This window comes from Cebidichthys violaceus, unplaced genomic scaffold, assembly GCF_023349555.1.
Source record: "Cebidichthys violaceus isolate CVI_PGR_0920_01 unplaced genomic scaffold, fCebVio1.0.p SCAF_6, whole genome shotgun sequence".
Lineage (NCBI taxonomy): Eukaryota > Metazoa > Chordata > Actinopteri > Perciformes > Stichaeidae > Cebidichthys > Cebidichthys violaceus.
The window spans coordinates 4,377,662-4,398,523 of NW_027176816.1; the positions used below are offsets into that span (position 1 = coordinate 4,377,662).

At 40.9% G+C, this 20,862-nt stretch overlaps 1 protein-coding gene across 1 annotated transcript in view; it reads left to right on the top strand.

The window, feature by feature from the left end:
* The window catches only part of LOC137889432 (ELKS/RAB6-interacting/CAST family member 2), a 140,989-nt gene that overhangs the window by 31,390 nt on the left and 88,737 nt on the right, over positions 1–20,862 (top strand). The window contains exons 8-9 of the mRNA XM_068733288.1: positions 16,419–16,556; positions 20,318–20,506. Coding sequence (XP_068589389.1) covers positions 16,419–16,556; positions 20,318–20,506 — 327 coding nt within the window. The remainder of the gene's footprint in view (positions 1–16,418; positions 16,557–20,317; positions 20,507–20,862) is intronic.

Below are 20,862 nucleotides of genomic sequence, written 5' to 3' on the forward strand. Positions count from 1 at the left end.
AAAGATGACCTTTATGTGCTCCCTGCGCTTTTCTCCTTTGGGTTCCACCTATAGCTCTTTATTAGAGTCATTTAATAAGCTTGTTTGTAGCAGATAAATTGGGCCCCCCTGTTTTTCGACATTTCATTCATATGTGATTTCAACTGTGACTTTATTTCCCGGCCAAAGAAATATAGCCGCCAGTTTCTTTTTTGGAGGCATTTTGTGGGAAGATTAAAATTTGACTCACTATTTGTGATATTTTAATACATTACAAATACAAATACTATTTTACACCAAGCCTTTGTTGCCAGTTTCATCCCTACAGGCTCAGTTAGGTTAGAATGGATGATGACATAGCAGATATTTGGTTTATGCTGCCTGACATGATGGCTGGTTTCTCTGTTTTTTTGCTCATTTATTGATGTTTTCATCCGTCTTTTTGCAGAAAGCCTCCCTCTTCCTCTGCATCCATGTGTTTTTCTCCTCCTTTTCTCTCTAGGACACATTCCTCTCCTCACACATACTCCCAATCTGAAAAGCCTTTTTTCCTCATTCATCATGCCTATGGATGGTCATTTAGTTCTTTCTTTCTGAATGATAGCCAACCCTCAATAACTGATCATTAACCGTTAACCGATAAGATCAGTGCCTTGCATGCAGAGGTGCTATGGTTGAAGTGCCCAACAAGCCGGCCAGCTGTAACAAAAACCAGATGAGCAAACAGGTTGTGCAAAACAGTCAACGAGTCCCCAGTTCACATATAGCTGAGAACGTAGCAGTGCAGTGTGTGTCCAGTTTGTCTGTGAATTAATGCTTCAACTCCTCAAGACCCAAGCAAAGTTCCCATATCTTACTTGCCATCTGCTGATTAAAATGAAAGGGGTTAGCCCTGAAGTCAGCAACAACTCTCTGAATCAGGCTCCCTTAAGGTGGGCTGACCATTAAGGTGGACCAGCTATTCTCGATAGCATTAAACAGTCAAAACTCCTATTGCCATTAACAGATACACATTTAATCAATAACATCCCTAATCATGCCACATTTTTGATGTAATGATGGTCACCAACAATATTTAGACTTGTAATAAATGTTCAAAATCAGAATATGGGAATATGGAATAACCAGGCCAAGTATTTTACTCTGTGAAGTGACAGGTGTTTCATTCCATTAGCCACACTGTATACACAAACCACAATCTGATTGGTTTTGCAAACTTCCTATTTCCCAACATTCCCCGAGGGCTATAACTTACAGTGCTGTGTCACATGGGAAAAGCAGGAGTGGAGCTAGGAGTCAAATCTAGTTTCCTTTCTGGGCTTCATACTCTCTAAGTTACTGCTGGCTTATAAAATACACGGACAAGCTGTGTGTGTGTGTGTTTGAAGTTTTCGCAGGCAGCATGAAGTCCTCCCCAAACACAAATCTAAATGCCAAGGATGTATTTCCAAACCAAAGGAGGACTGCATGTTCTTTAGCAAAGACAATGATCCTGCATCCAGCATATCAAATGTGTTGAGGCCGCCCTGAATATGTAGCTCAGTTTAGTAGCTGAATTTAGCTTTGCAGTTATCACATTTTGGCTTTGCTGTCGACATATTAATTAATCATTTTGGCCTTTTTAAAGGCTGGTAGAAGTGTATTGTAGTGACAAAACCATGTGATACCACTGCTACCCAATGCAACTCTTGATTTGTCAAAAATATGAAGGAAATATGCAAAACCCTAAAAATCCCACATGTAGCCCTATTTTGATTTTGACAAATTTGGAACACTTAATGAAGTTGCACTAGTGAAGTATGCAAATTGTGTGGGGACAACATCTATCTGTTGACCATCACGTAGGTGAGCTACAGTAGAGTTGCATCATATCACATCACATTGATGCCTTGATCTCAACTTAACTGAAATGAAGAATTCGTCATACTCACAATTCTACTGATTATTGACAGGCAATTTTGCTATTTTAAGATGGTAATTTGGTGTCATGTAATACTGTCCAGACCAAAATATCAATAATTTATATATCTTTTGGAATGTGTACTTGAATGTGACTTTGGCTGTGATTTTCTTGTGAGTCAAGAGAACTTGTTGGACTTTAATCAGTGGAAAAACAGAACAGACTTTTGTTGATAGTATACACAAACAGTAAAACTAACTGTCATCGACAATGATACTTGTGAAGTCTCATTGGAAAGATTTCTGGGTCGGTTTCTTTGTGCATCTTTGATATTTACTTTTCTTGGTGCAGCTGCAGTCGCCCTGTTCATCTCTGCAGGCCCAAACGGATATCAAGCAGGAAGATCAATTGCTTGACATGTTGACAATACTGGTTGTAATGACCTTTGTGATCGCTGTCATTTTCTGTTTCATTGATGCAGTTTTCTTCTGCATCTTGTCTGCCTCTTTTCTGTCTGTCTTTTTTTGAATGTAGGCGTCTCTTTTAGCGTTAAAAGCCTTTCTCCTTTTAAATGCTTCCTTAAGTTCTTTATTGAAGGCCTTTCTTTCTTTTTCTATGTTCTCCTCCAACTGGGAAGCATTTCTCATCCTCTGGATGCCTGTCTTTTCTTGAATGTAGGCCTTCCTCATCATTGCCATCTCTTCCTTTTCTATCTTGAAGGACTCCCTGTCATCAGCCATAGCATCATTTTCAGCATCACATGCGCTCCTTTTCATACGTTGGGCCCTGAATTCTTTATTGAAGGTTTCTCTTTCTTTTTCTATGTTCTCCTTCTCCAGCTGGAAACCATCTCTCATCCTCTGGATGTCTGACTTTTCTTGAACGTAGGCCTCTCGCTCTATGACCATCTCTTTCTTTTCAATCATAAAGGCCTTCCTTTCCTCACACATAGCAGTTTTCAGCCTTCCTTCACCTATGTTTTGCCTTTAGTTCTTTCTTGAAAGTTTTTCTTTCATTTTGCATGCTCTCTTTCTCCAACTGAAAGGCATTCCTCATCTCGGCCATTTGAGCACACTCTCTTTGAAAGGCCTATCTCTCTCTAGTCAGTGTTTGCCTTTCGATCTCCAGAGCCTCCTTCATCTTGTTTATGCGTGCCTCTCCATCATGTCTTTCTCCAGAGCGAGATGATTATGAAGCAAAGACTGGCTCTCACTCACTCTGACAATCTCAGGTTGGAGGAGATCATATTCTTTACCATCACTGGTAAGGAGACAGTTAGCCTTGTTATGGGCTGCTGGGTATTTTGTGCCAGCCAGTTTAACTCTCCATCCTGTGCTTGTTGTTATTGTTGCCAAAGCACAGAAAGTGGCTGGAGATTCATCTAGAAGCACAAAAATACTGCCTTAACTTGATAACTGATAAACACATGAACTAACTAAAACCCTCATGGAAACATGCAGTTCATTCATGTGACCACTGTATTCCTTACTGCTTCTCTCAGAGCTAGAGTTTCTGTCAGAAAAACATTCCCTTACTGTAGATTTAGGCAGATACGGCACTTACCACCAAAGAAGGTGCGTCCTCTAAAAGTTCCATCAAGTTGAGAGTAATTATTGCAAGAGCAATGTGTATTTTGGTCCTCAATGTCTCAGTGGGTCCAATCCTCAGTGATCTGTGAAATGACAACAGAACACCACAATTCATAGTTCTAAGTTCTAAACTCTAAACTTTAAGTTCTAAACTCTAAACTCTAAACTCTAAATTCTAAATTCTAAACTCTAAACTCTAAATTCTAAATTCTAAACTCTAAACTCTAAACTCTAAATTCTATGCATCACATTACAAGCAGTAATTTTCTCTCAACATAACAGACTTTACTTCACACAAGTCAGAGCTCAATTTCAATTGAAATCAACTCAAACAATACATATATATATATATATATATATATATATATGTATATATATATATATATATATATGTACATATATATACATATATATACTGTATGTTCATATATATATGTTTGTATGTTTATATATATATATATATATTTATATATATCATAATTTATAATAGATCATGTGTTCTAAATGAACACATGATCGTGTTTTCTAAAGGGTGATTTATTGTTGCTGTTTGCTTCCCTTTCCACAATCTTCACTACTTCACTAGTCAGCTATATTATATTAGCTTCAGCTGTTTGTCAGTTTCAGTTTTACTTTGTCACCTTAATGCTAACATGAGCATGATAACATATAAATGTTAGCAAGAGTTGTGGAGGATTACAGCATCCTGCACCGAGAGACAGTGGAGCGATACAGATACAGAATGACTCAAAACTTCGGGGTGATGACTATTTAAAAAACATAGAGTCAGGTGCTCCCGGTAGCCAAATGGTTAAGGTGCATACCACATTACTGCAATGTCTAAGGCTCGATTTCAGCTGCAGACCTTTGTTTCATTTTATACTCTTATCTCAATACTATCAGCTTTCCAGTAAAGGCAAAATGCCAAGAAATACCTTAAAAAGTAGTTATACAACAGCAGGGCACTGAAGTGTTGTTCACCTCCTTGTGATCTTCAGTCACAGAATTTGGATTGTGAATTGCAGGAACAAATCCATTCGTCAACATACTGTCAACAGTTTTTATAGAGATTCTTTCTTTAGTAGACAGTAGTGCCAATAAAAGCTGTTGAGGTCTGTGAATTACCCAGAGTAAGCACGACACTGTTTCTGGAGGAAGATGCTGCTGTAGATTCTTAAAATTTTGTGAGCACCACAAATGAAATGTCCATTCATCTCTGTTATATTTTGGTGGCACCAGATAACCCAGCCAAATAGTACAGATATATGTCTGTATTGCTATAGATATTATCCCGGTAACGTGTTTTGACTAATCATTCATTGGTAGTATTTTCTCTGTGTTGGGGGCCGGTTTTCAAGGACACAATAATGAACAAATCTGTATACAAGGGGAAAGACAGGAATGTAGAGTTCAAGCTTAACTTGTTTCCTTCCTGGTTTCAGTCTATATAAGTCATGTAAGTAAAAAAACATGTTATGTCGCGACTGACCCTGTGTGTTTGAAGTCTTCCCAGGATAAAGCTGTCCCTGACACTTCCTGTATCTAAATATCACGAGTACATTTTTCTCAATTTAGGGGAACGTCTTTTATATTACAAAACATTCCAGAAACGGAAAAGCAGTTGAGGATCAGCTGAGTGTGGGTCAGCAGAGAAACGTTAATTGAATATGAACATAGATTTTGTTTCTTACATGACACAATGGGAGGTTTAGCCTAGATTAGATCTTTTAAAAATTCCATTGAGTGGCTGTCTTCCAACTCATAAAATTATCAGCTCTGAATGAGTCAACTAAACACAGTTCATAGGGCCCCCCCCCGATAAAAGAGTCAATATCTAAACCAGACACACGCACACACAAAACGTGTCATCCTCCTGGACAGCTTTGAGGGTTGTTGAGATGATGCATCTGTGTTTTTACAAGCTCTCTATCTTCAATACAAACGGGTCAGAATTCCACACAGACTGTTCGTGTTGATGACACAGGCTGATGACAGATCAACTGGTGTGACATAATGTGTTTTCACTTTCATGTGTGTGAATGTGTGTGTATGTGTGCATGCAAACTTGCTCTCTTTCCGGTCATAAGGAATTGACATTTGGAAAGCTAAGAGCAACAACAGTCTGTTGGATTTTTATGTGGGTGTAATACAAAATGGAAATACTGTTCTACCGTGGTCCTGTGTTGTTTTGGATCTTTTTAGTCATATAATGTTTTCTTTTCACTGACTTTTTATTTATTTTACTTTTAAGTAGTGATTAAAAGAGTTTGCTTTCTTATAGCTTTAGTCATCTTTAACAAGTTTAGAGGTTTCTACCAAGTATTTTAAGTGTCAACTGAAGACTTTATGTACATACAAATGAGAGTACTTCAGTGAAACCACACTTATATTTGTTAGACTTCTCTGACTTTGAAGATGAACCCTCATTTCTGTTTCTGTTTTAATTTGTGTTTATAAAAAAATAAATACAAATCTACCAATGTAAGGTCCTGGGGGACTTCACTCAAAAGCAACCAATACAGTTTTTACACTCTGTCATTTTTAAAGAGATGGTAACAGATGCAGCAGAGACAGATTTCCTAATGTTTTGTTTTACACAATATGCAAATAATGTACCTTTCCTAAAATAAAAATAATATCGTTCTTATGATTAATTACATAACTATAATGTTTTGAGAAGAAATTAGTAAAAATTTTTGCTATGATGTTGTTGATTCTTGTTAATTTCAGTCAGTAGTCCTTGAGTTAAATATGTAGGTAGAATGAGTGTTAAAGGACGGCTGTGTTTGAAGTGTGGAACTACTGAATGGTAAAGTGACCTTCTTTAGCCCCTCGGCAATCAATCCTTTAATATAGCCAGTGACACGTCACATACTGGAGAAATGACTCCCAGGCTGGGGGGCAGATGAGTCACAGACTGACCAGACTTTTGAAATTATTGTAGTGCACTACTGCAGATCTTAATTTGCAACATATATCACTCACTGGTGCCCTATTTTCTGTCTCGGGAGAGTATGAGGATTCGAATCCTTTCCTAGAGGCCTCTCCATGGACAGTCACCCTGACTTATATCATGGTACCATGATGTCATCGCTGTAGTTTGAGCCCTACATTGATCCTAATAGTTAGAGGCTGAATTTAACAAAAAAATAATGAGGTCTTTAAATGAAAAAACAAAAAAATGCATATGCTAGGTTTGTGCCGGCATTTTCCGTCTTACGTATCACAATCAGAACAGTGGGAGCTCTGTTCCAGCCCTTGGTCTACGAGACCATGACCAATGCATAATGATGCATTTATTTATTTATTTTCTTCATTTTCGGTCGTTTTTTTTTTTTCTTCGTCTTTCGCTGCGGGGGTAGGGGTGTGGGAGGTACACACGCAGAGCCGGTTGTGGTGTGGTTTTGGCATACATGTGTTATTCATGTTCAAACATTGTGGTCGTCTCAATCCATATTCATGCTTTTAAAAAGGCTGGCTGTGTGCATGGAAGTATACTATCCCCTATCATGTTCTCTCCCTATAGCAACCACAGACAGGGAGATTTGATTACGTCTGCTTGGGCCACATCGGGCATACGTGTGCATGTTTGTGTGTGTGTGTGTGTGTGTGTGTGTGTGTGTGTGTGTGTCTATACAGAAGGATGCCCTGTACACAAGAGTCTCTGTTCGTTATAATAGTGTCTAGTAGGTATCCCCTAGACTTTCTCAGGGGAACCCAGCTCTGTTTCAGAGCATCCTCTGCCAGACTCTTTCAGCACTTGCTCTCGCCTGGTGTCATCAGCACGGCGAGGCCTTTGATTGTGAAGAAAAGTAGAGAGAGAATGAGATAGAGATAAATAGAGATGTTCCCTGGCCTTCAACATTTCCTGTTTCCTCCCTCCCCCACTTTGATCTCTCTCTGTGGAGCACTTGCTCTTCTATCCGTCCATTTTTCATAATTTTGCGAGTTTTCATTGTTGTTGAAATACGCCCCATTTCATGTCCCTTGTTGAATTAACGCATGCATACCGTCTAGTGACCGTTTTCTGTTAACATCCTAATAATTTGAGAAGACTACCCATGCAGACTTATTGACGCTATCTTTTCCCAATAAACCTCTCTTTTCTCTCCTTCCCACATGTTTTACACTCTTCCCCAAAACAACACTGGCACTTTTCAGTTTGATGCATATGGATATTGAGGGGAAGTGCTGCATGTTGATAGAAAGTAAAATATTTGTTACGCATTGGCACAGTGTTTATTATGTGTATGTGTGTATAGACAAAGCATTGCTTTTTACATTTCGTGCAGATGTGTATGACGATGATCTCTTTCTCCAATGAATCTACTTTCTAAAACAGTTATATATATATATATAAGTACCTTACAAAGGTCGGAGTAACAAAAACTACAAGTTTTCATCGAATGCTCGGTCAGATTCTTAGACTTGTTTATTTAATCTTTGGTCAGATTTTTAGTGCATTATCCATCCAAGTTGTACTGCTACTTTGGTTTAGACAACACTATCTGCAAAAATGCATTGGGAAGTGTGGCACATTTTGATAAATGAAACAAGGGTTTTTGTATAAAATACTGGTTTATATACCTCAAACTGAAGTATTGAACAAAGTATGAGTTACTGAAACTCAAGTACATCGTATTGGCTCTTGTTTTGAAAAATTCCAAAAGATACCCAGCACTAACAAATGATTTTACTACTGATAATGTTATAAAGTAGAGCTGCATAGTTAGAATATAAAGACTTATGATCTATAATGTTTATTGCATGAAGCTGTCACGTGACTTTGCAGAATCGAAACAGTGAATGACATACCTAACCTAAATACACTGTAGGGCAGACTGTCAGTATTCCAGTTGAGTGATTGTGTGTGTGTAACAGCTGTATTTCTCAGAGATCCTTTAACTCTCTACTGTATGTGTACGTATCTGTGTGTGAGCGTGTGTGTGATCTTGATAGATCTTGTGATGGGGCCACCAATGCCTTTCATCCTAATGGATTCCATCTGACCAATCACAGCGCAGAGACATGGTTACAGATAAGCCCGTTGGAGCTGGGGAGGTTCCGGTAAACAGCCCGTGATAGGCCCCCCTGTATCCCCCTTCTGCTCCTATCAGCAATCAGCCAGGGTTAATGGTGAGAGCTTGAGGCTAGCTGATTGGAGCCAGGCTACACATCAGTCAAGACAAACCCTGTGTCAGGCCATATCTCAGGCTCCAGCTATTCAAGTCCGTCTTCTTCCTGACCACAACATGTGCGCTGCAGTTGAAGAAATCATGATGACTCTCCCACTTGATGAAGAACCTAAACCTGACTGTATCCTGATGATGACACAAGTCGTAGCTCAGGCTGACCTGTTTCCACCCAACCTGTTGGGTGGAAACAAGGGTCAAGTGTTAGTATATCATACTCTTAAGATCTGAGGCAGGCACTTCAGTTTCTGTCTGAAGTGAGTCACAGTTTCACCCTCTGTCTCTCAGTTGAACTGTATGACTGCATGGTATATTTGACCTGTCTGACCAGATCACTGTAAAGTGTGGCGGGGTCAGAAGCTACAGGTTGACACACACACACACACACACACGTGCACACACACACACACACGCACACACACACACACACACACACACACACACACACACACACACACACACGCACACACACACACACACACACACACACACACAGCTGCTGTGGTCCCCGCCGGGTGGCCACATGTAATTTCTTTTTCCTTTCTTTCTGTCTTTTTTCCTCTCTGTTTCTTTCTCTCTCTCTCTCTCTCTCTCTCTGTCTCTCACTCTCTTTCTATCTCTCTCTCTTTTACATCAAAGGCCTCCCATTCCCTCTCTCCAAAGAGGAGAAAAGGAAAAGAATTAATACTAATGGTGCTGGGAGCAAAGGAATGAAGCGTCAGGGTAATTACCCAGCAATCACTGCAGCATTCCGCAGCTGAGGGGGGCATAGATAGGGTCTTGAGCCTAAAGAGCATGGACGTGGATCAACTTGGCCGGCAAACACACAGACACACTCACACTCACGTACAGCTCAGTGCAATCTGTCTTCATTGAACAGCTCTGGGGTCTGCTGGAGTCTCGTTTTGCTCTGTGGTCAACCAGGAGAAATCACAATGAAACAACACTTGCTTCGTCTTTCTCGCTGTTTCCCTATCATTCTCTGTGTGCCTATCTGCATCTGTGTGTGTGTGTGTATGTGTGTGTGTGTGTGTGTGTGTGTGTGTGTGTGTGTGTGTGTAAGTGTACATTCGTGTGCCTTACTGTGTCTGTGTGTTGGTGTCTATTTGATATGTATGAATGCAGTGGAGGGTCTCTGTGTGAATTACTTTCTGGAGGAATGTGTGGGTAGAGGGGGAGGATGTCTGCTTGTCATATGTGTAAGTGCTCTATGCAGCCCCCATCGGCTGAACTTGCCTTACATTCATGATAATAATCATAGTCTGATTGTGTGTGTGTATGTGTGTATTCCTCAGAGATCAGTATATATATATATATATATATATATATATATGTTCAGAATAATCCACATGTTGGAACGGATGTACAGAATTAGACAAGGGGATATAGTTTCCTGTTGGTGTATGTGAGTTCATATGCAAATGTGTTTAAACTCATACACAAACGGTAGGCCTATTTATCAAACTACTTAAGTATTTATGTTTCACAAAGTTTCTATAGTCTTTTGTTTGAGTTTTTCAGACATTGGACTAAAGTTTTTTTGATAAAAGGGGAAAATAAACAGGCTTTTTTTGAATGACTTAGGTAAGGGCTTCTTTCCTGGTTATCGACCGACCGTTCAGATGTGAATGTGACTGTAATGTGCTTTAGCCAACACACAATATTAAAATAATTCAATAAACCTTTGCTTCCTTATCACATTTTTGATGATAGCAGCTGTACTCATCTGTTCAGGAACTCTTACCTGCAACTCCTTGGCCCACTCCTAAAGTTGTGTCATTTATTTGCTTTTTGTTTTCAAGTTAATGTCATGCAACAATCTTTCAATGGAATTATATGAATGCAATCTGTAATTTGTTGTTAATTTATAACCTTTGTTAAGTAGAAAGGTCAGCACTTTGACTACTAAATAATTTGTGTTTATTCCTTCTGATATCTTTTAGACTTATTCAAAATTATGTACAACTTACATTAAGACTATCTCTGTGAGTGTTCTGCTTTACCTCATTCTGGCTGGTATCATCCAGCGTTCATAGCTTTGCTTTATTTGATGAGGTTGTGCCAAATTTATTGATTTATAACTACGGTCACTTCCAATTTAGGAATGATCGGGATTCATCCTTGTATGCATGCTGACAAAATACAGGAAAGTTGCTAGTTTGTGAAAGTATACAAGTAAATTATAACACATTTATGAATATTAATAGATGAGGCTTATCATGTGTATTCATCTCTGTACGCTCGTTTCTCTGTATTCATAAGGTGTGTGTGTGTATGTTTACACGCATGTGCGCCTGCATTCAAATGAGAGAGTGTGTATGTGTGTGTTGTTGATGGACACAGAGCACCTTTGTATTTCTAAACAGGCGCATGTGGTTAGAAGCAGAGTGAATGTTGGGGCAATAGAGAGGAAGCTGCTGTGAGAGTCACAGGGGTCAGTTGTAATTGTAGTGATACCCTTAGAAAATGTTGCCTCTTTCGTTCGCTCCTAGTTCCACCTCAACAAACCTTTTTTTCCCCTGCGAGATTTGGTCGAGAACAGCAAGTAAATATAGAGAGACATGCAGGCACACTAGCACACATGCAGGTACACAGTGGCACAATACTTCTTCGATGTTTTAAATGTGCCCAACCCTCTTCTGCAGACAAGAGTTAGCCAACAGATTAAAAAAAAAACACATTCCTTCATTCGGGGGAAAGTCTCTTTTCTTTTCTAGTTTTGAAGGAAAAATTGTTCCCTGACAGAAAGAAATCTTAAGCTCTACTTTTCCCTGTTTTAGAAAAGTGTGGATGAGTTCAGAACCTGAGCATGGTGCTTCTTGACCCTCCCTTCTCTTCCTCCCTCTCTCGGGCACCACTCGTCTTATGAAGTCATTTTGCTCCGTCGTTCTGGTCGATAACAGATGAGTAATGACTCCTTGAGCAAAGCAGCATGACATCAGGAAGGTCATTCGAGGGGAAAAGGAGAGAGATGTCATTTTCTGCTTTAGGGGGTCTCTGTGTCACGTTGTCCCCTTTTGTACATTCCCAGTCAGTCGGCTCAACGGTCTATAGAGATCTGGTATGGACTTCAGCGCTATGAGTAAATGCTGGCAGTTCTCTTCCAGTAACTAAGTCCATTTATGTTTCTTGACAAGCTGCTATTCTCATTCAAGAACATTTAGAATGGGTTAGTGAGTAGAAGGTTTGATTGTCTTCCTCAATCCTGGGACTAGAGAGGACAGTGTCTCCTCTGTTTTACCTTGCTCTATAAAGACAACATTTTTAATTTTAAATTAACTCTGGAGTTGTCACAAGTGGATAAATGGGCCTGCTGCAGAAATTTGCCACATGGGGGCGCCAGCTTACACAGTATCAGCGTTTCCTCAGTCTTCCAGTGTGGCCTGTGCTGCTCTTCTTCACAGGCAGAGAAGAGTTGGTGGTGTGACAGGGGTTAAATGAAGTGCACACCCTCTTCACTCTGCAAAGGTCACTATCTTCCCCGAACTTCAAGACCAAACTGTGTTTCTCTTTGAAGAACCACATCTGAGTGCTCAGGAGCAGTAGGAAGTCCTTTATTAATCTGGGAATCAACAAGCTCTGAAGGCAGGAGATGGGAACAGTATGCAGGTGCACATGTTTGAGTATACTGTAATACACCCACTCACAGTTTGATATGTACATGCTTTACTTGGATTGTATTATGTGATTGTGGAGTACTTGAAGTAGCAGAATGACATTTCCAGTATAGTCTTTCCCAGTGTTTCTGTCCGACTGTGACCTAGATTTCTCTGGGGAAGTAAAGACTGTGTTACTACATATTGTTCAGTTTGTGGTTATTGTCCCTCTGTGCATTTGTGTGTGGCTGTGTGTGTGTGTGTACATGCATGCACATGCGTACCATATCAGTGCCAGGATCTTTGGGTTTTACAACTGTCTCTGTCATATTTTCAGAGGCGATGACAAGCGCAGAGAAATGAGTTGCCTTTCGGAAAGGGCAACCAATTATTGTTTGGTATTTTTATTGGTCCAAAAGAGTTTTAAAAATACAAACGATTGTATTTTTATGGTGGTCACGCTCCACGCTGGTCTCCTTTGTGTTCTGCTGAAATGATTCCTCTGGAGGCCACCGAGTTCTACTTCTTAGTTTGGATGGAAGACAGACGGGTCGACCGGGTTTGTGGTTCTGCTGCGGAAGAAGCTGCTTTTAGATCACAATTTTTGCCAGAAACACAAGGCCTGATACTGTTTCACTAACTTCTCTCCTATTACATTAGAACTCAGCTTGTCCTAATCATGATCATACTCTACAGACTGCAACAGGAATGCAACACCAAGGTTCCCAGTGGATATCAAAGTCCACTAAACAGAATCAAAATGGTTTTGTTGACATTCATCATCGTGTTAACTTTACATGAATGCATGTGGGCTATTGTTTGAGACTTTAAATTCCTCCTCTCACACAAATATTTGTCACTCATTTGAGAATGAATTAATGCCATATTTCATTTTGTTTTCTTTCCCTGATGACAACATCACAGCCCACTTTCAACCCACGAGTTTTAACAAGTAGTTGATAACAATAACAAGATGAGTGTAGCCAGCACCCCCAAGTTTATAATAGTTAATGCCGCCACAAGGGATAGCTGTGGCCAGAGGCTTTATATTTTCGGGTTGTCCGTCCGCACCATCCTCTTGAACGCGTTATCTGAGGAACGCCTGGAGGGAATTTCTTCAAATTTGGCACAAATGTCCACTTGGACTCAAGGATGAACTGAATATAATTTGTTGGCCAAAGGTCATTGTGACCTGACTAAAAACATTTTTGGCCATAACTCAATTCATATGCTAATTAAGACAATTTCACACAAATGTGATGAGATTTTGGACAAACATGGATGTAAACCGCAACTTGACTGGTTGACAGAGGTATACAACCAAGAGACAGTAATTATATATTTTTTTTACATAATTATGTCAATGATTAGTCGATTCATCAACTACTATTTTGCAAAAGTTCAGTCAAAGGTAACCACGCATTGACACATTTAAGGGTAACCTGGTCCCATACTATCAGCTTGTTGATAAAGTTATCAGAGTCAAAACAGTATGGCTGTAAAGTGGGGAGCCATGTGTGTGGGAGACGACTGAGACAGACGTCATGGTTTCTCAGGAGGATACACACTCACTGAGACAGACCGTCCACGCTGCAGTGCCTGGCCCATAGAGTCATGATAGCGGCCTACCGTAGGTGGTCTGCTTCAGCGGGAGGTGTGTGTGGTTGGAGAGTGGGATGACATATGCACTGTGGTTTAATGATAAAAGCCTGTGTGTATGTGTGTGTGAGAGAGAGAGATGCGGGAGTATAGTTTGAGGTAGCCTCATACACTGAGAGATAAAATGAATGACTGCTGCTCTCATCATAACAATCGAGCTACTGGCCCCCCTCTCTCACAGAAAGGGATACGGCTGCCCTGCGCCTCGCCTGTCAACGAAAGGCATTTCTCTTTGGAGAGTATGTTTTGACTTTGCACATTCTGACAGAATTCCTTGCCCTCTTTCCCATATCCATGACTCACGTGACTCCCCGGTACAACGTTTAAGTTCTGTTAAACGTTTTTCTGCACAATTTCACAGAAGGCAGAGCGACGTGGCTAAATATTTCATCGAGTGGTTGTTATTTTGTGCGACCAGGCCAAAGCAAACTGAAGCCTGGTAAAGAATGTAATCATTTATCTAAGACCAGGGGCAACATGCTCAATTTGACCTAAAATAGGGCTCTGTGGTGCCCATAGGGATAGGGAGCTGGGTGTGCATGAGTGCAAATGTAAATGTTTCGTTGGGTATTTACTATTTTACTGTTTATTTTAACAAGGTATGTCGAAGCTACTGAGCTGCTGCAACTAGAGGCCAAAGCCATGTTTGGTTTGTTTGTACTTCATCTTGTGTTCAATGCGTGTGGAGTGTCAGTCTTGTTTAATCTGTGAGGAATCATCGGTGCGTCATGGTGTGAAGACCGAGAATGTTATAATGTGTCTAGCTTTGCCTCTTAAGTGGCTACGTCCCTTGGAAAGTAAGTGAAAAGTACCTCTTCAGCTCTGTCACTTAAAATGAGAGAAACATAAGAGAATAATCAGCTCGCCTCTTTCTCTGTCCCACATTATCAACCCTAAAATCCCATCTAACACACCCATGGCAATCATGAATTGCTGGGAATTGTATCTGACTCTGGTAGTGTGAAGCTTTCCCATCATTCCCTGAAGGGTTTGATGTCCCTATCGCTTGTGGACTGACCTACCAGAGCTTTCAGCTTGGCTGTATAATGACTGCCATTAACCTATCAAGATCTGCCGAAGGGTCCTGACTGCTTTTTCCCTTCCCCTCCTGCCACTTTCCCTCCATTGCCAAAACCAAGATGGCTCCTTAAAATCTTTGCTCTTGCCCTCCGGGGAGCAGAGAACACCAAAGTCTGAAGTCTAATTGGATTCATTTGTAAAATAGCTGTGGAGATTTGGACATTATCTATCTTTGTACCCATGGCTGGAATGCAGCTCACCCCCCCCCCCACTGGACATTTTCTAGCCTCTCACCATCTCAGTTAAATGATGGTCTCTTGATGGCCTGAAGTGCTTTTCTTTTATTTCTTTTATTGGATTCTCATGTTCATTAAATAATGAATTCCTTTCATTGCATGTGCCTTTTCTTTATACAATTCAAGCCCTGAGCTGAGAAAGGACCACTTGGGTCAAATGTGGAATTAATGCTTTGCAGCAGTGAGTGAATGGTGCTTTGTCTGTCTGTAGAAAAAACACTAAAGAAGACTGAGATGGAGACAGGGAAATATATGCTCTATGCCAGTGCATAGGTCTCAGGGGATCTCAGGGAGCCCATCAACTTTTCAAATTGAACTATGCTTTTTTTAATCAAGATGCCATTAATTCAAATTCAATGGAATGTAGAGTGGTGTGCTTTTGGAAATTATAAGTCGCCATGTCCCCATGTCCTGTCATCACATGTGCTTTCCCTTTGTAAACTAATTTGTAGACCTCTGGAGTCTCATTGCATCGCACTGCGCCCTACCCCAGCTGCATCTGCTAGTGTTTTGGTTGGTACAGCTCGGAGCGTTTGTGTGTGCGCCTGTGTGTGTGTGTGGCTGTGTATGTGTCTTTGTGTGTTTCTGTTCCGTTTTGTGGATGTTCATCAGATAAAGGCTTTTGAACACAGCAACTGGCTATTGCACCACCACTTTAGTGACATGAGGTTAGCCGCAGAGATGCAGATGCAGAGACAGTCCCATAAGCCAATGGGCTGAATGAACTCTCACAAAAACGCTTCTAAACTAGCACTGAAGATGATTTAGTCACACCATTCAATGGCTGTGTTGTTTACACCTCTCCACAGAGTTAAACTCTCAACCATAATTGTCTTGACCCAAGCCGTAGAAGGGAGAATTTCATTGCTGCTCATCTTTAAGATGCCGGGCACGAATGGAAGACATTACAGCAGGAAATTGGAGAACGCAGCCAGAGGCTGAGCACACTATTCAGTGTCTAGATTCATCTTCTCGATGAATCGGCGGTCAATGGGATAATTACTTTTTGTGGTACTTTGGTACCGCAAGGTTTCCAGTCACGATAGTCCAGTTGTGTATACTTTGCACCAATACTACTTAACTTTTCAGGTTTGGTCTAAACATTTCTGCCCATAATGCTTGTTTCACATCGGCCTGCTACTAACCTCAGCTCCTCTCTTTGTCTGTCTCTGTCCATCTCTCTCCAGATTGAGAACCTGTTGGAGCAGTTAAAGGATAAGGACAAACAACTGGCTGGGTTGAGGGAAAGGGTCCAGGGCCTTCAGACGGACTCCAGCAACACAGACACAGCGCTGGCCACACTGGAGGAAGCTCTATCAGAAAAGGTACAGGACAGAGGGAGGGATGAAGGGAGGAGGAGGAGGAGGATGGCCTTATTGAAAAGGTTACAGGTCAAGAAAATCTGACAGAACCGGCTGAGAAAAGAGACTCGAGGTGAGAGTCAAGGTTGCTCTGGTAGAACAGTTGCAGTTGCTTAATGAAGGAAACTAAAACGTGTTTGTCAGATATAGACATAACAACAGACTATACTATATAGACTGAATAAAAACTCCTGAAATTACACCATTTGACTACCAACTGGTCTGGGAATTTTTACCCACTGAGGCACACTTGTCTTTCAGGAAGTTAGCATACGGCTTAATTAAGTTGTGTGCTTTCCTATGACTCAATGCCATCATTTACTGACACAGCCTCCTGATTTATAGATGTTGGACCACACTAGATGAGGTCCTCTATGAAAACTGTAAGGGAGCGAAGGAGAAGGGAGGTCTAAGGTGAATGTTGACGGAGGATTAGTCCCTGTCTTTAACTGCGCTGAACATAGAGAGGGAATGATCCATGGAATAAGAGGAGGATAGAAGTTTTGAAAAGGGGAGGAATGGAGGGATGGAAAAGTGGAATGGCAGGCAGAAGAGGCACAGCCCTGATGGAAGAGGTGGCCTCAGAATTAAGGGAGGAAGGGGTCAAGGAATGTAAGGATGGAGGCAGAGTAAAAAAATAGTAACTTCTGCAAAGCATTTGGAAGAAGAAGACAAAGAACAGAGCTGGCAAGAGGAACCCAGTTACAAAGGCTCAGACTGGGATGGAAATTCAGTTCCAGATAACACAGCCATTCACATATAGAGGAGAAAAAAAAGTAACTGACCATGAGGGAACTTAATGAAAGAGACATCCATTATTGAACTTTTAATTCTCAATGGACTTTGTAGTGCCGGTCCAATGTTTGTAAAATATCAACATCATTGATTCAACTGGATTTACTGGACTACAAAGCCTCAGCAAATAGTATAATGAGCACAGTAACATATGCATCAAGTTTAACTAAGCAGACTAACTCCACATGGGTGGACGGGTGAGCATTTGTTGTTTTCTGGCAACATGATGGAGCAGCTGGTCTCTATAAAGCTTCACCTCAACACCATTTAGCTAGCATGCCACCACTAACATTAAAAGATGAAGGGTCTTGTTGGCCACTGTGGTTTTTCGTCTTTAGTAAAATGCAGTGCATTTCATTGCACAGGTACATTTACCCAATAAAGTCGGTGCCAGTGATTTCTAATTGGAGACAGGTTTATTCACAGGTTAGATTGGATGTTATGTATACTATGCTGACTATGACCATGCAGATGTCAAATCCTAGTCTGGAAGTAAATAAAGTCTACCTTGAACTAACTGGCTTTATTTCAGAGGGACTTGATCTTGTTTAGGTCTGTTGCATGTTTGAAGTTGTTGCTAGCACACATTTGTTGGTACTACGGTATTACAAAAATGATTTCTTTGGCGCTGCAGGCTAAAATGGTTCCCATTTACGTGTTTGTTTGTACTGTGGGCGAAAAGATGGATGCTGGTTTACATTTTGTTGGCACTGGCTGCTGCTTAAGAGTTTATAGAGTTCCTAGTTAGGACAGATGTGGATGTCCAGCTGTACTTCATGTTTTTCCAGTGGCTGCCACAGTTTTTATGTTAATGCCTACATATTTCTGTTTGCTATACATTAGCTTGTGTTACTTGTGCTCTGACCTGCCAAGTGCATACTTGTCTTAGGGACTGAAGGGACAAGGTCAGTAGAAAACACTCTACAAGAGCTTCCATTACAAAATTTGAGTCTCTCCTGACTGGAGAATATGATTGGTTGTTACCAGCTGTGAATGAGCCAGTCCTTGTGAAGCATATCGCAAACAGCTGATGCCAATCTGCTAATACAAGCCTGACTTCAGTGCTCTGCCTGACCTAGCGCTATGCTTCATTACTGACATTTTAAAAAGGTGGTATTAAAACTAGATCAAAGTTTGGTTCTGAATGGGAGGTATCACATTTGTGCTGAGTCAGCGAACAAAGCCTCCTCAATAAGAAATGTATGTCCTCTACACAATGTTAAGTGCTTTGACACTGATCATGTGAAAGCAGGTGAAGTGGAGTCAGACACAGGGGTGCTTGAGTTCATGACAGATATGTGTGGAGTGTGGAGTGTGTCTATCTGTGTGTCTCCCCTATAGGTTGCAATTATTTACTCAAATGGTATTTCATTTTGTTATACTTGAACTGAATTTATTGACTCTACAAGAAAAATAATTGTTTGCTTTTTGTTCACTGAAATGAATCTATTATATGTTGGCTTATGCGTTTTACATTCACTACATAGATGTTTTCACTTAAAATGATCTTTTATCACCTACATTTGTTTTTGTTGCTGACAGACTTTGAAATGAATAGAATAATGGCAACAATAAACTGTGAATCCCTTTTCTGCCTTGGCCCGTCTGTTTACCAAGAAACCACTTCTGATGGAGCCTACATATAATTCAGCTAAGATGAGGAGAACGATGGCGAGCTTTTCAGACTTTGTGGTCAACACAGGGTGGGTGTAATGTGTTTACAAGAGCGAGTGTGTGTGTTGCTAATCACACTCCCTGTCACAAACCTGCTCTTGGTGCCAGTTGCTAGCCACAGTGCTGTGGTTCTAATTAACTGGCTGGGGCATTGTGCCCGAGCCGAGCCCTGCTCTTTGGTGTTTGTATACGCGCGTGTGTGTGTGTGTGTGTGTGTGTGTGTGTGTGTGTGTGTGTGTGTGTGTGTGCCTGTCTGTGATGAAATGTGTGTGTATTTTTGTTGTGTTTACGTGTGCTCCACACTCAAGTCTCATAGAGGCAGATTTTATTATCACATCCTGGTCCCTTTCGCGAAACCCCAAACATCCTAGAGATATTTCATAATGTCGGGAAAACACCCAGGACCTATTAGCCATGTGGTCTCTCTCCCTTTATGATCTTTCTCTTTCTCGCCCTCTCCTCCAAAGCCCACTATGCAGTGCGTTACTGTGCCAGTTCTAGTTAGTGGGTGTATTTGTTCAATTACCTAAGGTTTTAAAGCTGCCAATCATGCAGCGATGCCACATCGTAAAGCCTCATTGCTGAGCTGTGCTCTGTGCCTAAATAAACACCTGAGTAAACACCTTGATAATCACTTCAGTCCACACCTAAACACACACACACATACATCTTAACACACACCTACTACACACACCTTGCATGCTACGCCACCCATGGTATGGACCTGGTCTCAAGCCAATGCCCAAAGCCGTGGTCCTCCCACTGTCCGATGTGATGAGAGAAAATTAGGATGCAAACATTCTAACTTGGCTTATCAGCAGGTGATGCAGAGTCACTAGGAAGTGATCTACAGTACTGTCCAATCCATTCTCAATGAATCTGTCTCTGTCCCTCAACCCTTTTCCTGCTTCCTCCCATCTCTCCCTGTTCTACTTGGCTCTAATCTCCTCATGTCCATGCTATTATTTATGGCAGTATTATTTATGGAAGTATTATTTATGATGGGCATTTATGAGTTTGTCTTTAGCCTCACTTTGCAAGGCATGCTGGCGGGCCTAAACAGCCAGACCCTGGCTAAAGTTATTCAATATTGAAAGGAAAGAACTGAAATCACAAAGGGCTGACAATCTTTTGCCCGCTGGAAGCAAAACACGCATTTTTAAAATGTGAACAAACTTTTATGCAGATGATAGCTATCTAGGCTCTTTAGTACCACTCATCAAACATTATTTTCTCTTCTCCTTTTACTATTTCAGGAGCGAGTAATTGAGAATCTGCGTGAGCAGAAGGAGCGGGAAGACAGGGTTCGGCTGGAGGAGCTGGAACTGATGAGAAAGGAGAATCAGGTATTAAAGGACAGACTTTCAGCCCTGCAGCCCCAGAAGCTGTCCCAGAGTCAGCCTGCTAACTCCGTCCTGACTCAGAACCAGAGGCCTGATGGAGCGGTCAGTATGGATTGTTTTGTCATGATACCTTAGGAGGGGATGTTTTGTAGATAACAAAAAAGTTGTGTTCGTGTGACATGCAGTGATTTTGTAAACATGTTTTGGATATTGTATTCCATTTTATATGAAATATCCCGAACAAAAATGTGTGGTTGAAACGGTGTGCATGTTGATACAAGCATTGTACACAAGATTGATAGTCTGGTATGTGCATGGACTGCAGACAAACAGCCATCAATTTTTCATCGTTATCCACGTCATAACAGACTTGTACATGCTTTGTCTCTTGTGCCAAGCTCTAAAATGAGCCCAAACACAGCGTCTCTATTGCAAAGACCTCATAAAACAAATAATAA